Source organism: Cicer arietinum, chromosome 3, assembly GCF_000331145.2.
Source record: "Cicer arietinum cultivar CDC Frontier isolate Library 1 chromosome 3, Cicar.CDCFrontier_v2.0, whole genome shotgun sequence".
Classification (NCBI taxonomy): Eukaryota; Viridiplantae; Streptophyta; class Magnoliopsida; order Fabales; family Fabaceae; genus Cicer; species Cicer arietinum.
The window spans coordinates 58273419-58287046 of NC_021162.2; the positions used below are offsets into that span (position 1 = coordinate 58273419).

The window sequence follows — 13628 nt, forward strand, 5'->3', positions numbered from 1 at the left end:
ATTTTTAAATCGTTAGATCTAAGCTGAGTAAAAAAGTAGGAGCAGAATATGAGGGACACACACACAATTTTATACTGGTTCACCCAAAGATGGCTACGTCCAGTCCTCACACCCTTGTGAGATTTCACTAACTTTCAAAACAGATCAATCCTCAACCCGAGGATGATTACAACTGTGTATTATCAAGCTTCACCAAGCTTACAATCAATTTCCAAATATTTCCAAGCTTCACTCACTAGGAAATTACAAAGTAGAATGAGAGTGATTGATACTTAATACTTTCTCAAAAGATATACAAAGATATAGTGTAGGATCAAAGAAAGTAATAAGGGAGGATGTGATTTGCTTCTTGAAAGCTTTAAGATGCTTGATCTTTTTATGCAAGTGTGTTGTGTGTCTTCCAATGGAGAGCTTGTATGCATTTTATAGAGATCCAAGCCTTTGATGACCGTTGGAGCTCATTTTCAAAGGATCCAAGGTTTTCATCAAAATTACAGAACTGCCACTCAGCTTGTTAGGCTTAGGCAGAACCATCCTCTTGCAGCATAGTCTTTGATCTTGACATGTCCTTGCTTTTTCTCTTTAATCAGAGTGCAAGGCTGTTTCTGAGCTGCATTTTTCGAAGTCTTTAAGGTCTAGGTTGGCTTCATCTTTTGAGGTGATGTGGACAAGAGAGAAAAAGCCACTTTATGACATAGGACTGTCATACTCAGTCCGAGGATCAGATCTGGCAGCAACATGTGATCTTCCATTTTTGGCTTGTTTCAAGTTGCCTTTTGCTAACTTGACTTCCTTATGAATTAAAACGTGCAAGCCCATTAAATGATCAGATTTTGACATTTGCACATGCTTGATAGGTTGCTTTCACTTTTGCTAGCCTTTCCTTTACATACTAGATCTAGCCATATTCACCTTTTTCTTTTGACCTTTTGACTCTTGCTTTGAATGCTTTGTTTATTCATTTTTGACATTGATTTACAATTGAATAAACACAATTATTCTGGTGAGAAATCAGATTGTCTAAATCTGGAGATATTTCAAATTGCAGCAATTTCCATCCTCGCGCTTGCAGCAATTTCCATCCTCGCGCTTGCAACAATTTCCATCATCGCGCTTGCAGCAATTTCCATCCTCACGATGGTTTTCCATCCTCAGGCCAAAATCACTTTTTCCTTCTTTTTGCCTTAATAATTAATAACCTATTATCTTAAATGAATACACTCAAGAGCACATGTTAGTCATTAACCACAATCATAATCTCTTAAGTAATTTTGTTATCATTAAAATCATTTGAGAGATTTTGTCTCAACAATCTTTAGTTAGCTTCTAGGTATTCATTTAAGTGCCAACATGTATTATCTAAATTATTGTTGAATGAAATGTTTTAAGCCTCGTTTCCTTAAAAAACAAAATGGTTACTTTGACTAAGATGTCACAATTTCAAATATGTATATATTAATTTGGAAATTTCAAAGATTATTTTGATTGAGAATCTCAATTTCAAAAACTAATTTATACATTCAATATGTGTATTTTTACAATGGACAAAATTAACTTTATAAAATTGATGTCGCTAAAAAATTAATTAAACATAAAATAATTTTATAAAATAATTTATTTGAAAATCAATTTTTACTTTAAAAAAATCAAACACACCTTTAAGGGTAGAATTGTGGTATATCGGAGTGTATTTTTTTAATAAAAAATATATTTCAATATTCGTAATGATCATAATTCATAAACCCTAACCAAGAATGTACCCAAAAAAATAAAAACCCTAACCAAAGAAGGATATTTTTTTTATGACAGCGTAGAGAGGGTCGTTATCGTAGGTGAAATATCATAAACCCAAAAAACCATAAACCCTAACTAGAACTAAACTGAACTAAACCCTTCTTTCATTCAACCAACGATGGGTAAGAAGCAGAAGCAGAAGCAGCAGCAGAAGATTGTTCTTCCGCCGGACCTCCCGCCGGAGATTCCAGACGACGAAGTCGAGGTTTCCGACGACGATCTCCGATTCGTCAACGAAAATCGTGCCTATGCTTCCTTGCTTTCCACCTTGGACACTCAATCAATTACCAAGTTCGAAACCTCTCTTCCATTCTCGTTTCCTTCTTCTATTGCATTAATTCCAATTATATATTTTTCATTTTTCGTCTACATTGTTCGGTTAGCACCACTTGTTTCTGAAAGTAATAGGATTTTATCGTCCCAATTTAAAAATAGGGTTTTTTCTTTTTTATTCTCTTTTAAAAAGTTTTCTGCAAAGATTTGGATACTTTTATTTCTATTTATTTATGTAACTTGAAATCATTGTAGATTTAGCACTTAGTAACTTTCACAGTTATAAGCTATAGATTGAACCATCAAAATTGTGTTTTTAGTAGATTTAACAGTTGTTGTTTCCTTCATGTCACTTGTACATTGCGGAAATTACTTCTAAATTTTAAGAGTTTACTTCACGTGAATACACATTATAGTTATTATGAGTTGAACTGACATAGGATATAAATGTATTGTGTTTTCTTAGGCATGTTACACGGGTTGCTGATGCCAAAGACGATGCTTTGGAGAAACTGTATGAGCAACGGATGCAGAAGAATGCTCTCAAGAAAGAAAAAGAAGAAACAGGTCTGCAGGTTGATCGAGTAGATGCTCTTCCAGTCAAGACTTTAGATGGAAAAGTCTATTACCGGACAGGTGTCTTGTGTTTGCTTATAGTGAATTTGTGCATTGTTGTTATTTATTATTCTTTTCTTTCTTTTATTAATTGATTTGGTAACGGATTTTCTAACATTCTGCAGCTACCAAGTCGGTTGCACTAAATGGTCCAACTGAAGAGGAAACTGGAGAGGATGGCAATGCAGACACAGGTCTAGTGAAGCTGACTAAGGCCGAAAAGAGAGCCAAACTTAAGAAAGTCAGAAAAGAGTAGAAGAAACAAGGGAAAGAGGTGGCTAAAGAAGAAGGGGAAGAACCACCACAGGCAGCAGTTTTGGTATTACCCTATCTGTTTAACAATTTTAATTTAACATATTTTTTAGGGTCCATTTGATTTGTTTAATGAGGGACTGACCAAGACAACAATATTTCTTTCATGTTCGATTTTAATATAGTCATAGAACAGAACAATTTTTTTTTTGTTTTACGATTGGTTTTTGAAATTGTCAATAGGAGAAAACAATTCATAATGAAATGCAAAGTATTTCCCTTCTTTAACTCTATTACCAGTTTCTATTCTCTGTGCTATTAATTAAGATTCTGTTCCTTCAGAATTATTATCTTATAAATTTAAGTTGTATACTGCAGCACCTCCTATCCCAGCAAGACCCCAAACATTTATCTATGCAAAAAGGTCCAAGTCTGTAATTCGTAAACCCAGATTAGTTCCCACTCTCCTTACACATTTGGAACCTACCACCATTCCCTTTTCATAGCTGGGTCCTACCATAGTTACTTCCTTTGCTGACCCTAAGTGGCTGGCAGTAATGTAGCGTGAAAACGATGCATTGGTTAACGACAATACTTGTTGCTCTTCCTGCACATAGGCAGGGAACTGGTTGCAAATGAGTGTTTTGGGTAAAGGATAATCCACATGGAAATATGAATAAATATAAAGCACACCATTTGATAAAAGGATTTAACCAACAACTTCCATTATATAGAAACTTTCTCTGCTGTTGTGGAACCATTGACTACTTGAATAGTCCTTACCTTCACACTAACTCATATTGTTGTATCCAGCAGCTAGATGGGTTCAAAGAGGCAACCTAAGGTTGGTTTGTGAGGCTGGCTTATGCACTATTAGGCTTTGGTTTCAAGACCATTAGGTGTGATCCATCCCTTTTCACTCTACATGGCTCCTAACACTGTCTCTATATGCTGGCATATGTGGATGATATAATATATATAGTATATAATATAAATATAATGTTCATAGGCAGCTCCTTTTCATTGACATAACCAAATTAAACCCCACTTTTCTCTCAAATAGCTAGGAGAGTTGAACTACTTTTTGGGCAGTGAAATCAAATACCAAAAGATAGTTTGCAACTGCTATCTCAAGCTAAATACATTCGGGATTTACTTGAGAATGCTCATATGATTGAGGCAAAATGGTATCTACTCCCATGATAGGAGCTTGCGAGCTAAAATATACAACAACCAGACCAAAAATTTGTTATGGTGTGAACCAAAATTTTCAGTTATCGTCTCAACCTCTAGAGGAACATAAAAAGCTAATTAAGAAGATCCTTAGGTATTTAAAAGGATCTGTGCATTATGGTCTTCTTCTCAAACCAACATTATCTTCTCAGCGTCTCTTACTAACATTTAGTGAGCTTGTGATGCGGGCTAGTCATCTGACTCAATTGAATGAAAGTCAACCTCTAGCGTATTTTCCAGTTTAATTTCCCATGAAGCAATGTTGTTGCTGGTTGATGGCCAAAGTCCTGCCATATAACCTCTAGCATAGTGGGCAGCACTCAACAAATTCTCTATGGTGGCTGGCACAAAGTCCACCACTTCATTCTAGTTCCACCATGACATTGCCATTGTGCCACCATTGCCTCTATTTAACAACACCACTTTCAGGGCAGATAACTAATTCTATTATAAATTTATATTGTTATGTCTCTACCGGAGTACTCTAATAATACAGAGTGTCTGCAGCCCTCATGCAATATGAAGTTTCTCAGAGACTCATAATTTTTCTTCCTCTTATTTTCTCACCGTACAAATTCTAATAATTCTCTTGAACTGCTATGAGGACTATAAGTTCTTGAGTTCAATATTTTACATAATATGTTACCTTTTCATTGTTTAGGCTGAGGTTAAAGATGATCTTAAAGCTGAGGAGGCATTTGAAAGTAAAAAGTCTAAACTTGCAGAGTTGGGAAATGCCTTGCTAACAGACCCAGAGTCCAATATTAAATTTCTGAAGGAGTTGGTACAAATATCTAAAGATAATGATCAAACAATTGTGAAACTTGGACTTCTATCCCTCTTGGCTGTTTTCAGAGATATTATACCTGGGTATGCCTGACAGCCATACATTATATTGCTCATTCTGTATGCAATGATATTATAGTTTACATTTGGTTTTCTTCCTCACTAATTCTATTTTTAATGTTTCAACTTTGACATCAATGCATGCGATGTCCAGCTATCGAATCAGGCTTCCTACTGAAAAGGAATTAGAAATGAAGGTTTCAAAGACTGTTAAAAAGATGCGTTTTTATGAATCAACTCTCCTCTCTGCTTACAAGGTTCATATTCATGCTTGATTTCTAGTTCTATGCAAATTAATTTTATTACTTGATTTAGCTTAAATAAATATTTTCTGTTAGATATGGCTTCCTGTTCTAGTGCTTGCATTGCTGCCTGTTTTCTTGTGTTTGAACCTACTTCCCAATTTGCTGAAATTTTTATGATAGCTCGTTTAAAATTGTTTATAAAGTATGAATTTTATTAGATATCTGTGTCACTAACTTTTTTTTTCCTTTGCTTCTATTTATGCATGTCATCAGGCTTACTTGCAAAGGCTGATAGCCTTAGAAAAGCAGCCTTTATTTCAGCTTGTCGCAATTCGTTGTATTTGTTCTTTGCTTGATTCAAATCCCCATTTCAACTTTCATGAAACCTTGTTGGATGCAACTGTCAGAAACATAAGCTCCAGTAATGAGGCCATAAGGTGCGGTTGTATATTTGCTATTAGCCATTGTTTTACTAAAGTTTTCTTTCTCAAGTATTTTATGGAATTTCCTACGAAAGAGCATGAATATCAGTTTCATAAATTTTGTTAAAATTTTAGGCTGAAAGGGTAAGTCTTGGATAATTAGCTTTTTTGGTGGGTTAAAATGCTAAACTGCCGCATGTAGTTCAATACTAGATAAAAGTTGTATATACTCTCCATCTAGGCTGTCAATAGCGTGGCGGCAAACCAGTTGTCTCCATTTGATTTTAAAGATGCATGGAAACATATTTCCATTCTTTTTAAATAGAACTACATTCATGCCATTGATGGGAGGTAATATTATGTAAATGTACACATGGGCTCCATGCGATTGAAATGGTGTTGGTAAGTATATGAAAAATGTTGCCAAGTGTGCAAAGCATACCTTATTAAAAAAAACGTTGATCTTTAAAGATGTGAATTCTATCGTTGACGTAGTACTAGTTGTAGAATTTTACAACACCATCCGTGTCAATGGAAACAACTATCATTGTTTCCCCTTTATAATTACGACAAGCTTTACAACTGTGTAACTTAAGAATCTTGTTTCATTCAATAATCGTAAATCAGTCGGTATCCAATGTGGCTTCTAGATATTGAGGGTTTAGACAAAAAAACAAATTGCTCTTTTGGCTTTCTAGTTTTTGTTTGCTCATATAATGAATATGAATAATGATCTGTTTTCTGTTTCTATATTTGTATGCTCTTGTGGTTACTATTGTGTATCTGACAAAAAATTATTGTTTTTGTTCAACAGGAAACTTTGTTGTTCCACAATTAAGTCACTCTTCACAAATGAGGGTAAACATGGTGGCGAAGTTACTGTGGAGGCTGTGCGGTTGATTTCTTTTCAGGTTAAAGATCATAATTGCCAGTTGCACCCTGATTCGATTGAGGTATGATACAAGTCCCATGCTTCCCTATCCTTTTTTTTTTATAGTTTATTGGAAGTTTATACTTTTGAATCTTCTGTTTTCGAATCAGGTTGCTATTGCATTTTTTTGAGGGTGATGAGATCATGATAGCTATTTGAGTGAAACTCGTTATATTTGATGTGGAATATTTCATTGAACATAAAGCTGTTTAGTGATATTTGTTCTTTTGAATGCTTATTCAGGTTTTCTTGTCTCTTTCATTTGATGAGGATCTTGGGAAGTCTGAAAAGATGGACAAGGATCAGAAATTTAAAAACAAGAAAGGTATGAAAAGAAAACACATGGAGGCATCAAATCAATTGCCGGAAAATGACAGAAAGAAAAGTAGGCAAGAGTCGATTTCTAAGACAAGAGAGGAGGTGATTATTTTTCCCATAAGAGTCACACTGATCTGGATGTTTGGTTGATGGTATAAATGAGATTTTACTGATGCTTGGTGCAGGTTGAAGCTGATTACAAGGCTGCTTCCTTTACCATGGATGTCATGGAGAAGAGACAAATGCAAACACAAACACTCTCTGCTGTATTTGAGACATACTTTCGCATTTTGAAGCATACGCTGCAGTCGTTAGCTGCCAGGTGTGTTTTAATTCATATCATGTGTATTGCTATATTACAACGAGACATGGATGTTGATAAGTTTGTAAATCTAGTTGCCCATTTAATAAGATACTTAATTCTTTGATATATGGACGGTTGGCTTAAATTAAAATGAAACTACCATAATAATTAAATAAATAAATAAAATGATATTCCGCTAAATAAAATCCATGCTTGAAGAATATGGATGCTTGATCCACTAACATGTTTCTTGATTTTCACAATTCCAATTGCAATCAATATGCCGACAATGCATTGACTTGATGTCATGCATTTTTCCATTTGCTCAGTAATTTTGCAGTTCTTGGTTTGTTCTTTATGATCAATTGTGAACAATACTCACAATTTTACTCGTGTAGCCAACTAATCATACATGCCTATGAGTGTTACATTTTTTATGTTACTTTTTTTCCTCTGATCATTGCTGTGGCTGTTGGTAGTGTTGTAGGCTTGTTTTCTTTATGAACAGTTGGAAACCTGAGAAACAATAGGAAAAAGGAATGTCCGTGGAGGGAGGAGGAATTTGAATTTTTACGTTTCTTTTGGTTGTTAAAGAGTTCCTTTAACTGGTTTCTTCTTAAAGCTTTATCAACAGATTATGTAGAAGTAGCTCCAACTTTTGTTCTTTTGGGGCTGTTTCTGCTTCCAAATTTTTCTGTTTTGCAACCTCCCTAAAATAACTTTTTTTTTTTTCTGGAATAAAATTCAATTCAAGTGCTTACACTCAGATCCACAATAATTTTATATTTGCTTATGGATCCTTATGTTGGAATTATTGCATCTGGATTGGATTTATAACTAACAGGAAAATGGAGATTTACTAGAAATAGCTCAGTCCAAAGATGATGCTTTGGACATCTTTGTTGGTTTCATACTTTACTATGTTCTGTTTTATTTTTTTTTTACTGTTACATATTTTCCTATGATTTAATTTTTCTCACATGCACTTTTGTTTGTGTTTAACTTTTAAGAAATTTTAGATGGGAGTTAATCAATTCTATCGTCATGGTTGCTAAGTTTCCTTCACTTTCTTGATCAGGCCTGAAGCAAACCCTGGGACATTATCTGCTGCAGTGGGAGTGGAACCCCACCCATTGCTTGATCCATGTCTGAAAGGACTGGCAAAATTCTCGCACCTGCTTGACCTTGATTTCCTTGGGGATTTAATGAAGCATTTGAAAATACTTGCTTCTGGAAATAGTAACTCAGGGAACACATCTGAGAAGTGTCCTAAATGTCTGACCGTATCTGAACGCCTCCAATGTTGCATTGTTGCTTTTAAAGTGATGAGAACCAATCTTGATGCTTTGAACGTTGATTTACAGGACTTCACTGTCCATCTTTACAATCTCTTACTTGAATACAGGCCTGGAAGGTTTGCTTTAAAATACAATATCCCAAAGTTCTTGCTTTTACCAATTGACCAATGTGTTACTGTTTCAGAATATCTACTAAACATGCAGGATAAGTCATTTCTGCAATGTCATCAATTATAACATTAATAATTATGATACCAAACTGCACTAATAGAGATTATAGATTATATAGATATAGATATACAATACATTCATGGGTCTTTGTCTAGCATCTTAAGATTTTTGAATGAACTGATTTGAAGTCATCGTTTTCATATTGTTAGTAATTATTATGAATCCAGTATTCTCTTCCATGATTTTGCTTATTAAATTATGACTTAAGCACTAGAGTAGCATTTGTTAGACAGCTTGGAATATGACAGAGTAGAACATGAGTTCACTTGATTCTGAATGATTGAGTTATCTGGTTAATTGTATATTTGTATTGAAAATATACATCAAGATTGTACATATCTATATTAAAGCGCTATTGTTTATTTTTGCTTTTGATTTCCTTGTTTTAACTTTTAAGTAGTATTGCACAACAATATGCACCTTATTTTTAGATTTTATTACTTAGCTTTAACGCTTGACTTATTCTAATTTATTTTTCATTTTTATGCAAACAGGGATCAAGGAGAGGTGTTAGCAGAAGCTTTGAAGATAATGTTGTGCGACGATAGGCAGCATGACATGCAAAAAACTGCTGCATTTATAAAACGTTTGGCTACATATTCACTGTGTGTTGGATCTGCAGATTCCATGGCTGGTGCGTTTTAATATTCTTATATCAACCTTCTTCGTATGTGCCATTACTTTTGGAAATTAAGCATAGAGGAAAAGGACTAAAAAGAAAAGAACAGAGTCTGAATATGTTTTCCTTTATACCTTTTTCAGCCTTGGTCACAGTAAAGCATCTTATTCTGAAGAATGTCAAGTGCAGAAATCTGTTGGAAAATGACACTGGAGGGGGATCTGTTTCTGGGTCAATTTCAGTAAGCTTGCTTTTTTCATGTGCTTTTTTTTTTTTACATTAAAAGGCACATTAATCTCCATTCTCCACTAGGAGTTTTAATTGTCTCCCTCTCTAAGTTATGCTAAAAGAAATTTAACTAATATGGAAAAGATGGTGTAAAAAGAGTGCAGATATTTAGGTATCCTCCCAAGGAATCATAATTAAAGAAAAAAGAAAAAGAACAGGGTATGCCAATACCTGAATGCCAGCATTCTTTTTTCCTTTTAAATGTCCACAAGTGAACATCTCTTTAAGAACTCCATTTCTCTAACTCTTGCAATACGAAAATGAAAAGCTTAAGTTGATACTTATTTCTCTTGATGTGGCATTTACACGATGTTAAAACAAGAGTGATATGTGCCACACGATTGTTGTTAAACCTATTATATTTAGTAATCCCCCACACACGCATACACAATGCTCTTTTTGATGTAGAATTATTATGCTCTGGTGTGTCCATGAAGCATGCTATTATTGTTTTTCTAGGTAGTGTAGTAGCTAATAATACAAAAAAATTATTCATAGTTGAAAAACCTGATATTAAATGCATGAAACATCTTGTTTAGAGATAAAGTGAATAATGACAAGGAAGGACTTGATATAAGGGAAGAGGGTAAGATGGAGAAATGCTTCCAAAGTTTTCTGCATCAGCCTTAAGTTATTCTTTTATATATATATATATATAAAATAAAATATTATGATCTGCAATGTTATCAATTATAAGAAGATATTATTATTTTATATCAATGTTATCAATTATTTCATTTCTGCAATGTTATCAATTATAAGAAGATATTGCAGGATAAGTCATTTTTAGCGTGCACTCTTGTTTTGTGTCGGCTTTTATGGAGTATGGACTATAACAATATGTTTATGTCTCCTCTCTCAAATTTGCAGAAATATCTACCATATTCGACAGATCCTAATTTAAGCGGTGCCCTTGCCTCGGTTCTTTGGGAACTCAGTCTTTTGTCGAAACACTATCACCCAGCCATATCAACAATGGCGTCGGGCATTTCAAGCATGAGCGGCGAACACAACCAAGTCTTCCTCTCCAAGTCCTCTCCTCAACAAGCTTTCAAGGACATGTCTCTGGACCAAGAACTATGTTTTGAACAAAGTGACGGTATAAAATTAAAAAACAAGAAGCGACAATCAAACAGCAAAGCTACATCAAATTCCATTGGTTCTACAACAGTAACGAGTTCCTTTGACGAGGATGATTTGCGTAGGAAACTTAGTTCCCATTTTACGGTTCTTCATGATATCAAGGAGAATGAAAGGTTGAGAAGTAAGTTGGATTCGACTGCACAATCACTTCAGCTATATGAACAATATAAGAAACAAAAGAAGCAACGATCAAAACCAAGCCGATGATGATCAGCCATTTTTTGTTCCCATCATATTTTAACTATATTTCCAGTATTTACTTGGAAATATTTGTCAACTAGTCATGTATCACCATATCATTACATTTTAGTGCATGAATAGGATGGATACACAATTTCTATTGTTTTTTACAGAATACAGTTTGAATTAAAATACCGAGAAAATGCAAAAAGAACGAGTTTATCACTTTATCCTTGTTTGGGAGTGTTGGGGGTTGTATTTTGTTATGGATGTTTTTTGAACACTGTTTTGTGGTGCAATTAATTTTGTAAAACTTCCCTTTCGTTTGTTGAAAAGGTTTAAATTATCACTAGAATTTGCAAAAATTTGTTTGATCAAGCGTGTTCTAATAGAAAACATTTAGTTTCTTTATGGAGCCCTGCTACCAAATTAAAATTCTATAAAATACCTCTTGTAGCCAATTTTAATACCGCACATTATTATTGTTGTGATTATCCTATATTTGGGCTTCGAGTTTTGTACCAGGCACCCCCCCCAATTTGACCTGCCACCCCCCAGTTATGCTTAAAAGACAATTTTACCCTCTATCACATATATAAAAACCAAAAAAAAATTTCACCCACACTTTTCACCAAATCATTCGAACATTTCAAATATTCGATCCAGAATCAACCTAACCTTCGAAGATCTCAAAGATTCAAAACGCAAAAGTAAGTTTCCTTTCGAAAATTTGCAGTTTTTGAAACTTTCGAAATGCATTTGTAAGATTCGAAACAAAAGAAAGTTTCGAAAGTTTCCTTGAATTTGAAACCTTCGAAATGCATTCCTCGAACATTTTGAAATCTTCGAAACAAGAAACTTTCGAAAGTTTCTTGAATTGAAATCTTCGAAATGCTAGGCCAGGGGAAACTTTCGAAATGTTCTGGGAAAGTTTCGAAACACAGGTTCGAAAGTTTGGATCTGGGAAAGGTTCGAAACCCAGTTTCGAAGGTTTGGATGGGAAAGGTTCGAAACGTACGTTTATATATTATTTTTAATTTTTTGAAACGAAATTGGACATATTATTTATATATTATTACATTTATATATTATTAATATATTATTTATATATTGTTACATTGATTTTTTATTGTTTATAATTTTTTTTAATATTTATATATTTATATGTTGCAGTGCCTAGGATGAGAGGTGCTTTCGGCCAAATTATTCGCAATATTGTAGGTGGTGATAGAGGTGGTGATGGTGTTGAGAGAATTCCACCAACAGCATCAAATAGACGACGAAACGAAGCAAATCGTCAAATTAGACATCGTCGTCGAAGACAAGACATCCATGATGATGTCCCTGAGCCTCAGATGGAGGAGGATGTCACTGAGCCTCAGATGGAGGACCATGTCCCTGAGCCTCAGATGGAACATGCTGATGATGCTGGATTCCCCGGAGGACCTACGTTGAGACATGTGTTGACACAGTATGAGCACCACGTGGCTCGGCGACTATGGGAAGGAGAGGTATATTTCAATTTGAGGCATTTTAAGTCTATTTAATTCAAGTGTTTATTGAAATATATTTATTCAATTATATATTTAATTGTTTATTTAAATTTATATATTTAAATATTAAATTAAGTTTATTTAATTAATTGTTTAGTTAAATTTATATATAATTAATTGTTTAGTTAAATTTATATATAATTAATTGTTTAGTTAAATTTATATATAATTAATTGTTTAGTTAAATTTATATATAATTAATTGTTTAGTTAAATTTATATATAATTAATTGTTTAGTTAAATTTATATATAATTAATTGTTTAGTTAAATTTATATATAATTAATTGTTTAGTTAAATTTATTTAAATTTATTTATTCAAATATTTGTTTAAGTTGATTTAAATTTATTTTATTCAAATATTTGTTTAAGGTTATTTAATTAAGTTTATTTAATTTGTTGTTTGTTTAAATTTATTTATTCAATTAGTTGTTTAAGTTGATTTAAGTAATTGTTTATTTAAATATATTTATTGAATTATTTATTTAATTAATTGTTTATTTAAATTTATTTATTCAATTATTTGTTTAATGTTATTTAATTAATTAATTACTTTGTAATTACTCGCAGGATCGTGGACCGTTAAAGGTCATTACTCATGGATTGAAGTTGAAGAAGTTTTCTGAAGTTCCTGTGCCACATCCTGTAGAGCGTTGGATTCGGGAATCTGGGCTGCTACCTCTTTCTTCGGCCTACCTCACTATGGTTGATGCTGGTCTCGTCTCGGCATTTATTGAAAGATGGCACAGGGAGACCAGCTCATTTCATTTGCCATTTGGAGAGATGACCATTACTTTAGACGACGTAGCTACTCTCCTTCACATATCACCGAATGGTAAATTTTTTGATGCACCTGTGAATATGAGTACTAATAATGCTGCTAGAGCTGCACATGAGTACTTAGGTGCAACTTGGGAGGAATCTCTAGCTGAAATTAATTTTAATAAATGTGCCCAATATAGATTGCAGTGGCTGCGTGACTTATATAGTCGTCTCATTCAAACTAATCAGTTTGAGTGTGCGGCTAGAGCGTATCTATTGCACTTAGTTGGCAGCACAATTTTCGCCGATAAAACGCATACGC

The 13628-nt window shown here is 33.8% G+C and overlaps 1 protein-coding gene across 1 annotated transcript; it reads left to right on the forward strand.

Moving 5' to 3' along the window:
• Positions 1-1771: 1771 nt before the first annotated feature.
• LOC101506494 (nucleolar complex-associated protein 3) lies at positions 1772-11217 on the forward strand. The gene is given in 13 exon segments (XM_004492446.4): positions 1772-2085; positions 2534-2703; positions 2808-3001; positions 4829-5037; positions 5168-5270; positions 5532-5695; positions 6495-6633; positions 6855-7031; positions 7115-7251; positions 8312-8647; positions 9257-9396; positions 9525-9622; positions 10540-11217. Coding segments are annotated over 13 exon segments (2520 nt in total). The 5' UTR covers positions 1772-1912; the 3' UTR covers positions 11020-11217.
• The last annotated feature ends 2411 nt before the right edge of the window (positions 11218-13628 follow it).